The sequence below is a fragment of the Xenopus tropicalis genome, chromosome 4, assembly GCF_000004195.4.
Source record: "Xenopus tropicalis strain Nigerian chromosome 4, UCB_Xtro_10.0, whole genome shotgun sequence".
NCBI lineage: Eukaryota > Metazoa > Chordata > Amphibia > Anura > Pipidae > Xenopus > Xenopus tropicalis.
In genome coordinates this window covers 115,806,109-115,820,945 of record NC_030680.2, presented here as the reverse complement: position 1 = coordinate 115,820,945, position 14,837 = coordinate 115,806,109, and the positions used below count along the sequence as shown (strand labels likewise).

Below are 14,837 nucleotides of genomic sequence, written 5' to 3'. Positions count from 1 at the left end.
AGGCCACAAAGTACTACGTGTGACATTATCCTTGGGGGCTGATTTATTAACGCTTGTATTTTTTGCATTTCCCTAAACCAAACTTTTTAGCACTAAAAATGGTGTACACAAATACAAATTTTAACAAATATGCCCCTTACAGATTACACACAGAACACGGTCATTAAAGGAACACTGTTATGAGAATACATGTTTTTTTCAAAACGCATCAGTAACTAAAGCTTCTCCAGCAGAATCCTGCATTGAAGTCCGTTTTTTAAAAAACTGACTTCTATATTTAATTTTGACATTTCAAGAGGGGCTAGCCATATTCTTCATTTCCCAGGCTGCCACAGTCATGTGACCATGTGCTCTGATAAATTTCAGTCACACTTTACTGCTGAGCTGCAAGTTGGAGTGATATCACCCACCTCCCAGCAGACAATGAGAACAACAATTGTAAGGCAGCAAGATAGCAGCTCCCAGTAGATATCAGAATAGCACTCAATAGTAAGAAATCCAAGTCCGGCTTAGGACTCCTCCAGTTACATGGGAGTAAGAGAAAACAATAGGTTACCTAAAAGAAGTTCTAATGTGTAGCTCTGGCTCCTTCTGAAAGCTCAGACTCAGGCACAACACACTGAGATGGCACCTACACACCAATATTACAACTGAAAAAAAAATATATATTTGTTGGTTCAAGAATAAAATGGTAAATGTTAGAGTGAATTGTTTGCTATGTAAACAGTGTAATTTAGCAATAAAAAGTATACCATAAAAATCACAACAGTATCCCTTTAAACCAAGATATATACCTTAAACCAAGTTTATGTCATAGCTATGGGGGTAAAAGTTGTATAGAGCAGTGTTGCTTTTAAGACCCACCCCAGGTGCTGATACTTAAACCCCTGGTAATAATGTTAAAATAAGAGCTGTAGTAAAGAAGCATACAAAAAATACAACATTTTTCATTATGAAAGAAACTTTAATATCACAGACTATTTTATTAAAGCTTTGTGTTTATTGCGTGTACTACTGATTATCCCTGACTACACGTAAGCTGAAAATGTTCTAGTATTGTATACAGGTATGGGATCCGCTATCCAGAAACCCGCTATCCCAAAAACTCAAAATTACAGGAAGGCCATCTCCCTTATATTATATTTTAATCAAATAATTAAAAAAATGTTTTAAATGATTTCCTTTTTCTCTGTAATAATAAAACTGCACCTTGTGTATAATTAAACTTTAAACCCCCAGGGCCCAAGCATTCTGGTTAACAGATCCCACACACTGGAACTAGAACTAGATTGTGTTTAATTGGGAAAAATATTTTAACCATACAGTTTGTAGAACTGGAAAGTGCAATTGGAGAGATTTAAGAGTTTTAAAGTATTACCTTGATACATTATCAGCTCATACTGTATTGTCTTCCATGTCCCCAAACTATACTATATACATCATATTCTTCTATTCTACTCTTTTTCTTCCCGTTACTTTTGTTAAACATTTTACAAAATGAATGGGAAACAGTTAAAGAAATTTCTTGTGGGGAAGTATTTCAATAATACATTTATATACCTTATAGGTCAAATTCTATTTACAGCACTAAAAGGCACAAGACAATAACTGGCTTTTGCATGGAAAGTATATCTTATTAAAAATACAGCGGATCCTCAATTTTATGTTTTCCATGGGACTGCATTAAAACAGTACACAGGGATATTGAACAATCTGGGAAAGAAAAAAACTGTTTGTCACTGACTGGAACTGAAAAAAAAAATTGCCAGTTCTGGGAAAATGTAAAATCTAGTGTAAAATTGGGTTCTATTGTATTCCTTCTGCTGCACATACTCTAAATCCATTTTTAGGTGAATTTCCACTTTAAAATTTCTGGGAATCCAGCTATGATGGCCATCTCCATACAATAAGGTAAACAGTGCTGTAATATATAAAGTTTCTACAGCCAGGGGCATAATAAAAGGAGAACAAAACCTGTGACTGAGGGGGCCCAAGAGTGCAGGGGCTAAATGGAGTCCAAAAAGATGCATTTTAAAATGTTTGCAACAAGGTCATCTTTCCAGGGCTTGAGGTCCCTAAAAAGATTTTGCTGTGAGGCCAAGTAACTTTTGCTGTGAGGCCCTAGTTACTCCACTGCTTACAGCAAGGCTAACAGATTGCTCTTTATAAGTTTCTCTTCTGCCTAAACATGCCCTCCCAACTGGAAGAGAATTCCAGTGATTTAACAACCCCCAGGCCTTGTTTTATAGTGGTATACATAATATACACACAATGTCCAATCTATCTCTACACCCTTGTTTTTCAAGTTTGCTGATGTATAGGCTTACAGTTTCCCTCGTTGCCTGCATTAGAGCTTACAATAAATAAACCTCTGCTCAACCTTCCCTGTGGCTAAACATCCTAGGAACTGCTAGCAGCAAGGCACACTATTAGGAACTGACAGCCACAGAGAAGGCATCAGCTCTAGCATTGCAGATTTTCATTCATGATGACAAATACTTAGCTGTCTCAGCATTAATAAAGTGTTGGTTCACTTTTAATTTAACTTTTAGCATGACATAGACATGCATATTATAAAATTACTTGTAATTGGTTTTACTTTAGGTTTTAAATAGCTTAAAAACCTTTGGTAGCTTTTCAGTTTAATATTTCAGCAGCTATCTGGTTGCTAGGGTACAGTTTACCCAAGCAACCAAGCGGTGGTTTGAATGAGCGCTAGAAAGATAAATAAAAGATGGCCAAATATCCTGCTCTCAGCTAAGAGAACCAGCTTTCACCTTTTTCATGACTGCCTGTCTCTTCCAAGCCCCCCCATAGCTCATTACATTAATGTCTCATCCTTTCCTTTCAGAGCTACCATCCCACCACCATCTTAAAACATTCCCTCTTTCTGAATGCCATCCTTGAATTCTTCTGTATAGAGACGTTATAAAACTAAACGCAGATGCTACCTCTTGGAGCCAGGGCACAACAGCTGATATTTATTGCAATGTTCCTCTATCACAGTCTGTCAAAGTACTGCAGATATACAGCACTGCATATGCATACACAGGAATGATAGATTATACATATATACACACACACACACATATATTATATATATATATATATATATATATTTATATATATATATATATATATATACACACACACACACACACACACAAATATATATATATATATATATATATATATATATATACAGTGGTGTGAAAAACTATTTGCCCCCTTCCTGATTTCTTATTCTTTTGCATGTTTGTCACACTTAAATGTTTCTGCTCATCAAAAACCGTTAACTATTAGTCAAAGATAACATAATTGAACACAAAATGCAGTTTTTAAATGAAGGTTTACGTTATTAAGGGAGAAAAAAAACTCCAAATCTACATGGCCCTGTGTGAAAAAGTGATTGCCCCCCTTGTTAAAAAATAACTTATCAATTTAAATTTTCAATTTCAATATCAATTTCTGTAGTCACCCCCAGGCCTGATTACTGCCACACCTGTTTCAATCAAGAAATCACTTAAATAGGAGCTACCTGACACAGAGAAGTAGACCAAAAGCACCTCAAAAGCTAGACATCATGCCAAGATCCAAAGAAATTCAGGAACAAATGAGAACAAAAGTAATTGAGATCTATCAGTCTGGTAAAGGTTATAAAGCCATTTCTAAAGCTTTGGGACTCCAGCGAACCACAGTGAGAGCCATTATCCACAAATGGCAAAAACATAGAACAGTGGTGAACCTTCCCAGGAGTGGCCGGCCGACCAAAATTACCCCAAGAGCGCAGAGACAACTCATCCGAGAGGCCACAAAAGACCCCAGGACAACATCTAAAGAACTGCAGGCCTCACTTGCCTCAATTAAGGTCAGTGTTCACGACTCCACCATAAGAAAGAGACTGGGCAAAAACGGCCTGCATGGCAGATTTCCAAGGCGCAAACCACTTTTAAGCAAAAAGAACATTATGGCTCGTCTCAATTTTGCTAAAAAACATCTCAATGATTGCCAAGACTTTTGGGAAAATATCTTGTGGACCGACGAGACAAAAGTTGAACTTTTTGGAAGGTGCGTGCCCCGTTACATCTGGCATAAAAGTAACACAGCATTTCAGAAAAAGAACATCATACCAACAGTAAAATATGGTGGCGGTAGTGTGATGGTCTGGGGTTGTTTTGCTGCTTCAGGACCTGGAAGGCTTGCTGTGATAGATGGAACCATGAATTCTACTGTCTACCAAAAAATCCTGAAGGAGAATGTCCGGCCATCTGTTCGTCAACTTAAGCTGAAGCGATCTTGGGTGCTACAGCAGGACAATGACCCAAAACAAACCAGCAAATCCACCTCTGAATGGCTGAAGAAAAACAAAATGAAGACTTTGGAGTGGCCTAGTCAAAGTCCTGACCTGAATCCTATTGAGATGTTGTGGCATGACCTTAAAAAGGCGGTTCATGCTAGAAAACCCTCAAATAAAGCTGAATTACAACAATTCTGCAAAGATGAGTGGGCCAAAATTCCTCCAGAGCGCTGTAAAAGACTCGTTGCAAGTTATCGTAAACGCTTGATTGCAGTTATTGCTGCTAAGGGTGGCCCAACCAGTTATTAGGTTCAGGGGGCAATTACTTTTTCACACAGGGCCATGTAGGTTTGGATTTTTTTTCTCCCTAAATAATAAAAACCCTCATTTAAAAACTGCATTTTGTGTTTACTTGTGTTATCTTTGACTAATAGTTAAATGTGTTTGATGATCAGAAACATTTTGTGTGACAAACATGCAAAAGAATAAGAAATCAGGGGGCAAATAGTTTTTCACACCACTGTATATATATATATATATATATATTTATTATACACAGGTACAGGTATGAGACCGGTTATTCAGAATGCTTGGGACCTGGGTTTTTTCCGGATAAGGGATCTTTCTGTAATTTGGATCTCCATAACTTAAGTTTGTTAAAAATCATTTAAATATTGAATAAACTCAATAAGATTGCTTTGCTTCCAATAAGGATTACTTATATCAGCATTTTTCAACCACTGTTCCACGGCACACTAGATGTTGCCTGGTGTGCCATAGGCAGGGCACCAATGTACTAGGGGGGCACTGCTCTTGGCACCAATGTACTAGGGGGGCACTGCTGCTGGGCACCAATGTACTAGGGGGGCACTGCTGCTGGGCACAGAGTTAAATTTTTTAACATTTTCTAATGGTGGTGTGCCTCGTGATTTTTTTCATGAAACAAGTGTGCCTTTGCCCAAAAAAGGTTGAAAAACACTGACTTATATGTTAGTTAGGATCAAGTACAAGGTACTGTTTTATAAATAGAGAGAAAAAGGAAATCTTTTTTTAAAAATTATAATTATTTGCTTACAATGGAGCCTATGGGAGATGGCCTTTCCGTAATTTGGAACTCTATGGATAATGGGTTTCCGTATAAGGGATCCCATACCTGTACCATAAATTCTCAAACTGAGAGACTGATTAGACACAAACGGATATAAATGCATAAAATCTGTATAAAGGGGGAACAAACATCACTTTGTAATGCTAATTTAATTGGAAATGGACATGCTTGACATTATAGAAATGATAAAATTCTAAAACAAAAAAATCTAAATGACATTTGCAGACCTCATTAATGTAATGAGCTATGGGGGGGCTCGGAAGAGACAGGCGGTCATGAAAAAGGTGAAAGCTGGTTCTCTTAGCTGAGAGCAGGCTATTTGGCCATCTTTTATTTATCCAAGCCATATCCACTGCTATGCATTATAATACACATATAGGAAACTTTGTTTTGTGGATGTTGCAGGTATGAATAAATCTGCATCCAGTGGCAAAAGGATTGTTATCCTTTATATGTATTGTTCATCAAATACATATGCAACATGTATATGTAAAAAAAAGAAAGCAATAATCTCCACAGAAGAGAAGAAACCTCACCTGTATGTATGGCAAGCATGGCTTGTTCTGCGTCTAAAAGCGTCATGGTCACTTTGCTGAGGCCAGTTAAAAAATTCTGGGGTGACTTCTGGATAAGCCCTGCTATATATATACTGGAAAATCCAATATATATGTAACAGGAGATGACATGCAGATGTACCTTAAATCCATTTCAATACTCTAAAAAAACAGCAGTATCTTAGAAAGAATAATCCATAATAAAAAAAAGTAGATCCCCAGCCCGGCTGAGCCCTTCCTGTCGGTGCCTGTAATTCAATGAGACTCAGCTTGCAGGAGCAGGAAAGGACTTCAGCGTGTTTGTGCAGCCAGGCACTCCCTCCCTCCCATCTTAGTGAGTCAGGACAGGGGAGGAAAAGTAAAAGCGAGCGGGAGTGGCACAAGAAAGTGGGTGTGGGAGGGACAAGCAGAAGAAGGAGTGGGGCAGAAGGGGCAGAAGAAAAACTGGAGGGGGAAAAAAGAAAACACAGGGCATAGAATAATGATGTAAATAGAAAAGAAATAACTCTGAGAGGAGTGGGTGTAAGGAATGTAGAGAAAGGGACACAGGAGCTCAAAACAAGAATATGTAAATAATGGAAGCTCTAGGCATCCCCCAGAAATCCAATTATAATTAACTTTAAGAACCTATGAATTACAGTTGCGTTAGCATACAGCAACTCATATTCATTTGCACAAACACTTTTCTAGTTACCACATTTCAGTACCCCCTGGGTGAGAAAGTGTATTATCTTAGAAGCATTGTATGTATGTATATTGTTATATTCATTGTTATGATCCGGTGTCAGAGTAAAAGATGTACAACAATATGGACAGAGATGGTTAAGAGGGCCCTTTAACCTAACCAGACTGATCTTATCAGTATCCAAGATAAAAAAAAGAAAACAAAAAAACTGATACAATCTGGAAGGAAAATAAGATTCTCGGCATGAGTGGAAAGCAGTAAGCAGAAAAATAGCTACGGGTGGAATGCGACACCCTCGCTGTGGGGGCGGCTTTAGCGGCACAATAAACATTGAACAGGGATGGCAAGCTCATTACTCTCTTGTTGTCTCTTGAATCATTCAATGCATTGCTTACAGATGCTGGGAGTTGCAGTTCATGGACGCTGGTGGGCCAGTAGTCAATATCCCCTCTCATCTGTTTGTTCTAGAGACTTGGTGCAAAACACACATTAAAATACATGTGGAAAGCGGCCGCCTTGTGCATACTTCTCTTGGAGGCTAAAGCGCCACATCTTAAACCGTCTATTAAAGAAGTTAGAGGCTCCTCACACAGGGACAGAGCTCATAGCTTCACCCCCTGATAAGGGAGCCTGGAACAAACACAAGTCTGTTCCCCCAACTAAATGTGCCACAGTAGCAATAGTTGCAATTCAATCTCAAATCTGGTTTAAGATTCACTGAGTGTCACTTCACAATCCACTTGGAGCTTTGTAGAGGCTACAAACCCTGCCCCGAGGGCTGCTATTCCCTAATGGTAACCCAAGCCCTGTAATTCTCCCTTGTCACATTCCAGCAGCTTGGGGCAGCCACTCTGCCTCAGGAAGATGCAGGACAATACCATTTATCAGAAATTCCTCACATGTAGACAAGCCTCGGGCCAAAAACCCCAGCCAGAGAACATTTCGTAACTTTGTTTAATTAATTAAAATATAAACTGCATTGCAAGAGGAGCTTCCAATTCCCCTGCTTCAGGGCAAGCGCGTAGCCGAAGCATCACAGTAGTCCCAATAACAGAAACCCTAAGGGTTTTAGCGTTACTTTTCATTGTTTCCTATGCAGGTACAAAGGTAAAGTTAAGGGTTTCGCCATGGGCTTTAATTCTAATATTTTGGCAACAAAGCTTGGGCTCTCTGGCTGTAAACTCTTACATATGCAAAAGCACAGAAAGGAAAGAGTGTTGACAACTAAATGAGGGCTTGCAGGTTTAAGGGACAGTTAGTGTTTATGCCAGGCAGAATAAATTCCAAGCCTGCATATTGTGTACCTCTATACACCTTTATACTGAATAAACTGCATTCTTGTGTTTTGCAAAATGAAGGCCTTGGTTAGCATAAAATAGCACAAGCAAGCTCTGCATACTTCCATCACTGGGGGCATGTATGTCCCAGCAGCAAGAATGCAGGATCTGTGCCAAAACAGCATTGATTACACAAGCTATCGCAATTCATTCAGCTAAGTGTGTGTAAATCAGTCTTGCAAAATCCCAGAAAGCTTCCAGATGTTCCAATATAGATGATTTGATCTATTTGATCTGGATGGAAAAGCTGAAGTCTGCCTCTAGTAGTAGAATGATGGGTCAACTGAGCTGCTTATCACATAGCCTTTGGGTGCCAATTATGCTTATTTGCAGCACCTTCTCTCTAAGAGTAGAGCTAATTCCTCATCAAGTCTAGACAGGAGCTGCCCTCCCTCCTGTTGCCCAGCACATACCCATGTGCAAGTAATAAGGGCAGAACGTGAACACGTTCTGGCAGGTTGGGGGTTAGGAGAAGCATCCCAATGCCTAAAGCCTATGTTGCAATGCAATGAGCTCAAACACAGGCTATAACCGCAGCTGCCAAACTGTTTGCTGTACAAGTTTAGGAACTCTTATCTGCCATCAAGATATCCAGAAAGCTCCAAAATACAAGAATATTCTATTTTTTTTTCTTTATAAATGATTCCTTTTACTTTGTAATAATTAGTTACTATTACAAGTAAGGGTTCCCCTATCTAGAAACCCTTTATCCAAAAAGCTTAAAATTACAGGAAGGCCATATTCCACAGACCATTTTAATTATATTTTTTAAAATTTTGGAAGTTATTTGCTTTTCTTTGTCATAAAACAGTATCATGTACTTTATTTCAATAATTAAAAGGGGTTGTTCATTTAAATTAACTTTTAGTATAATGTAAAGAGTGCTATTCTGAAACAATTTACAAATAGTCTCTGTTATTTGTAGCAACCAGGCCATAATTTGAATGAGAAAATGGAATATAAATAAGAGAGGGCTTAAATAGAAAGATAAGTAAGAAAAAGTAGCAAACCAGTAACCCCCCCACACCATTTAAAAGCAGGAAGTAGGCAAATAAAAAAAATATATAAAAATTAAAAAAAAAATGAAGACCAACTGAACAGTTGCTAAGAATTGCCCATTCTACAACATACTTAAAGTTAACTTAAAGGTGAACAAACCCTTTTATCCTTAGTGGAGGCAAAACAAACCTATTGAGAATTAATGTTTAAATTAATTTTTAGTAGAGAAAGTATGTTAATCCAAATTACAGAAAGATTCCTTGTGCAAAAAAGGTCCCAAGCATTCTGGACAACAGGTTCCATATTAAACTTAAAGGAACAGTACAACCCATTGATAGAGAATATGAATAAAACTTGGGTCAAAACTTAGTCAAAACAATCTATGGTTTTTGATATTTTTATAGCTAAACAGGGATATCAAAGTTACCTCATGTCTGGTCCTTGTGAGCCAGATAATTAGATTACATGTGTACCAGCATAAGGGACTCTTGTTAATGTTAAAGGAGAAGAAAAGGCTAAAAAAAAGTTAACCTCAAGCTGCAGGCATACCTTCAGTTCTCTCAAAAGTGCCTTTAAGTCTCCCCATATTTCTCCTGTTCAGATGATCAGAAGCCTCATAGGAAAATAAAACGCTAAGATGTGTATAGAAAATTCCCATAATACCTTGCTCCTGCACCAAGACCCAGACCGGTGTACATGCTCAGTTTGTAAAACTATGAGGAAGCTTCCTGCTGATTGGCTCAGATCCACATTCCTAAGGGGGGGAGTGAGTTCTTAGCATTCTTGAGGGAGGGGGGAGCAGGTGAGGGGAGAGAGCTGCATGTCTCTGGCACAGGAAAACAGACACAACAAATCTTTTCACAGAACAGTACAGCGTTTCTGTGAGTGCTTATGGCTGTATTTACATAGAGCTTTCTGATAAAGCTTACTTAGTTTTTACCTTTCTTTCTCCTTTAAAGTCAAACAAAAGAGGGAAAAGGAAGGTGTTGTATTCTGGGAATCTAAAACATTTTATTGCAATGTAATTAAAGTAGCTTAAGTCTCCCTGTTTAGATCAAGAAATGTATAAAAACAGATGTTTCTTTATTAAAACATTAGACAAAGTATGTTCACCACAAGTCCTATATATTAAACTCACACTAAATAAAGGAGTAAATTATTCCATGTAATTTTACAGAACAAAACCCTTATTTGGGAAAACCCCACTTTCCAAGCACTCCAGATAATAGATCCTATACCTAACCTTTCCTGAAAGATTATTGGAGAAAATTGGAAGGGTATGTTGAGCAGAGAATTCATCACATATACAGTGATTATAGAGAGTATCAACGGTCAAATCTGCCAGTAGGCCGAGCCAAATTGCCAGATAACCGACAATTTTAGCGATACATGCTGTGAGCGGATATGGTCGATATACATATTCAACCTTTCAGCAGTTCCTCACGAGGCAACTTCAGAAAGCCAAAGTGACACATATCTTTTACTACCGGCACTTTACATTACCACCGGTAGGAAAGCAAGAGGAGACTAGAGGAGAATAATCACAGGTTGACCTTGACAACCAGATTTGGTGGCAGAGCCAATACAAGTGTTTGGCCAGCCATTCCAATAATTTTGCCTGTAGGCTGTATAAATACTATGATGGTACTATAGAGCAGACAGATTAACCAACATATCCAAAAAGAAGTCAATTTGTTTCCAGTCAAATTCTTAAAAGAAAAGACTGATAATAATTAGAATTGCATTAGTATTTCCTATAACTGCCAGACACCCAATTATCATCAGCACTGCTTTATTTATGTAGATCCAGCAAGTAACACAGCATTTTCCAATAATACTGTAACAAAGAGAACTTTATGAGAGGAACTTGCCTTCACTCTGGCTGTTTAAAACATAGAATTATAAATAGAAAATATTTTATCATGAAGGACACCTAAATATTGGTGGGGTCTCTATGTGGTCTAATCTTAAAAAACATTTACTGTCATTCCAGGGGGCTTATAATATGTACTTACACATTCTTAAAAATGTTTGTTCATCTATAAAAATATAGAAGATGTAACAAAACAATTTGCGATTGCTTTGACTTTCCCTAGTCCTGTAAGCACCGTGGTCTTCTGGACCCAACTGGCTCTAACAACGTAAATGCTGAAGTGGCTACAGAAACAAGGCACTGTTCAGAGAAGCAGAACCATTTGTAAGAACAGAACAATTGTAAGAAAAAAAGCAATGTGACATTTGCATGTAATAACTTCTTAAATATATAGCTTTTACAGTAGAAAGCATTTTTCCATACATACAAATACAATACAATGCCCACTAAATTATTTAAGTTGCTACCTGGAAATGTACATTAAGAACAGTATTGTAGGTTCAGGCTTTCATTGGCATCTGTTACTTAAAGGCTTGGTGGCTGCTCGGAGGTTGCTTAACTCTTTTACTGGCAAGAACGTATGGCATACGTGCTGGCAGTAAAAGGCCTTAAACACCAACGACGTGTCCCATACGTCGTTGGTGTTTAAGGTCTTCTCTATGCAGCGGCGGCATGTGCCGCCGCTGCAGAGAGTTTCTATCGATGACAGCCCCCCTGGGCAACGTGCCAGGGGGGCTGTCATCAGGGTCCTGCGAGCCGATCGCTCGCAGGACCCTCCAGGAAGCAGCAGACGCGATCGCGTCTGCTGCTTCCTGCTTCCTCCTTCCCCCCCAGCGCCGGCACCACTGAAGAGGAGGCGATCGGTCTTCAAGGACAGGTAAGGGAGTATTTTTTTTTTTTTTTGCATTTATACACTTACACACACACTTACATACATTTATACACACACTTACAGCACTCATTTTAGCATTTTTTTTTTTTGTTTGTTTGATTTTTTTTTTTTCATTTTTCACACTTTTATACACTTATTTACACTCATATACACACAACTTTTACACATGTACACACATGTATACACAAACACTTTTTTTTTTTTTTTCATTTTACCACTTTGTTTTTAGTTTTTTTTACCTAAAAACTGTTTATTTTGACAGCGTGACTATTGGATCAGATATTCTGACCACTAATTACACTGTCATGTGACTTATTTTGTTGTTTCACTGATTTGCACAATTTTTGTGGTTTTATTGCATTTTTATCCCTGTATATGTGTTCCTAATCTGTTTTTAGCATAGCTTTGCCAGGTGTAACTTTGGTGTACAAAAATAACTTTACCTATTTTGAATTAATCAGAATGTGTACTTTCCAAAAATATATGGTTTTGTGGGGGTCTCGGTATAGTTATGGGGGTTACTGCACATAATACGCTGACAGGGGGCTCTGTGTGCAAAAGCTGAGTTGGCAGGCGAGAAATCCTTATGCGCTATTTTTGTTTTGGGGTCAGTACATACCGCAGACTTTGGTATATCTATGCATATTGGGCATCAAACTGTTCAGTAGACCTCTGGTGTTCCTATTTGGGGTGACTTGCCTTTGTACGCAAGAAATTGTGCGAGATAAATGCGGCAAATTGCAACATTTTTAGGTGATTTTCTGAAATGTCATAAAAACCAATAACTTTAGGAAAGCTCTGCAGATTGGTACTTTGGTGTAGAAAGGACTCTTTACCCTTGTTGGATTTGTCAGAATGTGTACTTTCCAAAAATATATGGTTTTGTGGGGGTCACTGTATAGTTAGGGGAAGTTTTGGCACATAATACACTGACAGGGGGCTCTGTGTGCAAAAGCTGAGCTGGCAGGCAAGAAATCCTTTTGCGGTATTTTCATTTTGGGTTCAGTAGATACCGCAGACTTTGGTATATCTATGCATATTGGGCATCAAACTGTTCAGTAGACCATAGGTGTTCCTATTTGGGGTGATTTGTCTTTATCTGATCTTTATCAAGAAATTGTGAGAGATAAATGCGGCAAATTGCAACATTTTTATGCGATTTTCGAAATGTCATATAAATCTGCAAACTTAGGAAAGCTTTACAGCTTGGTAATTTGAAGCAAGAAGAAATGCTTACCCATCATAGATTCGGGGGGATGTGTACTTTCCAAAAATATATGGCTTTCTGGGGTGAGCATACTTTTTTGTAGCATTATCCCATATAAAGGATGTAAATGTGTTGATTTTGCTGGAGCTGAAATGATAGATCATATGGGGGTATGTTCCCATTGGGGCCCCTACATGCCACATACTTAGGTAAACCTATACATATTGGGCATCAAACTGTTCAGTGGACCCCTGGCGTTCATATTTAGGGTGTTTTATCTTGGTACCTAATGCTATGTGGGAGATAAGATGCTGCAAAGTGGAAGCTTTGAGGGGATTTTTGGAAATGTCATCAAAATTGCTAACTTTAGAAAAGCTGTGTGGCTTGGTACTTTGGAGTAGAAAGACATGGCTACCCATTTTAGATTCGGGGGAATGTGTACTTTCCAAAAATATATGACTTTCTGGGGTGAGCGTACTTTTTACTAGCTTTATCCCACATATAATGATGTAAATGTGTTGATTTTGCAGGAGCTGAAATGACAGAAATGACAGTACATATGGGGGTATGTCCGCATTGGGGCCCCTACATGCCACATACTTAGGTAAACCTATACATATTGGGCATCAAACTGTTCAGTGGACCCCTGGCGTTCATATTTAGGGTGTTTTATTTGGTTACTTTATGACCTGTAGGAGATAAGATACTATAGACTGGAAGCTTTGAAGCGATTTTAAAAAAAAATCACAAATTTTGATAAAAACCAATAACTTTAGGAAAGCATTATGACTTGATAGTTTGGAGCAGACAGACAGTTGTGCCTATTCTGTATTCCCCAGAATCTGTTCTTTCCAAAAATGTACAATTTTCTGGGATAAACCTTCTGTTAGTGGAATTTTTGGCCTTGAAATCTAAAGTATGCAGCTTTCTGGAGCAGTGCTTTGGAAATTTGGTAGTGTACTGCTGGGAGTTTTTGACCTATACAAGTGAGAAATCTCCATAAAACTATATATATTTGGTATTGGCACGTTCAGGAGACATGGGACTTTCCAAATCAGTTGTATATTCGTGCATAAATTAATTTTTGTTTCTAGTATATGTGATTATATTATGGAAAATTTGATTTTTTTTGCATTTTTAGACATTTAGAAGCCTATATCTTGTTACAGAATTGGAATTACACAAAAATTCTACCATATTTTGAAAGCTTAGGTTGTTCTGAAAAAAACAATATATTGTTTTCCTGGGTAAACTAAAAGTCCCCCCGAAAAAAGGCCCCTAACGTGAAACAGTGCAAAATGTTCAAAAACTGTCTGGCAATACAAGTTCCGCTTTGACCAAAACAGCTGGCAGTAAAAGGGTTAATGCTTCAATGTTCAGTTATTCAGGTTGTTACTCAGATTGGGCTCTCATAGTTTTCATTATATATATATGATACTCACCATTCTTTCTCTCACTCAGAGGTGGGCTATTGGGACATGGCCTGGAGAAGGGGACCTGAACATTGGCCCCAGGCTGAAGAGAGAGTTCTTGCAGATCATTTGTGACCGCCTCACTCTGAGGGCTGGGAGCAGAGGCACCCCCAGAGGTTGAGGCTTCTTCATCAAGCTCATTATGCCCTCCCCCACCATATCTGCTCTCAGAGGTAGATGGGGGCTGTAAGCGGGAGAAGTCGGAGAAATCCACCCTGGTTTTGGTGACTGGGACCTGGAACAGAAATTTAAAGGCAAAACAAAATTAATTTGCTTGTAAGTTACAAAAGGACCAGTAACAGAAAGTTACATTTATTTCATTTTTTTTTTGTAATTTGCAAGCAGTTCCGTTGTGTGCATTTATCTTATCTGTTATCTAAAGTAGACCCACCTAACCTAATGTGCTAAACTGA

At 38.3% G+C, this 14,837-nt stretch overlaps 1 protein-coding gene across 8 annotated transcripts in view; it reads right to left on the bottom strand.

The window, feature by feature from the left end:
• mrtfa (myocardin related transcription factor A) overlaps window positions 1-14,837 on the bottom strand; it is a 58,182-nt gene that overhangs the window by 30,943 nt on the left and 12,402 nt on the right. For 7 of the 8 annotated variants that reach the window (XM_012961405.3, XM_031900260.1, XM_031900261.1 and 4 more), the window contains 1 exon segment: window positions 14,395-14,659. In XM_012961405.3, the coding sequence (XP_012816859.1) occupies window positions 14,395-14,659 (265 nt within the window). 8 annotated transcript variants of the gene reach the window in all.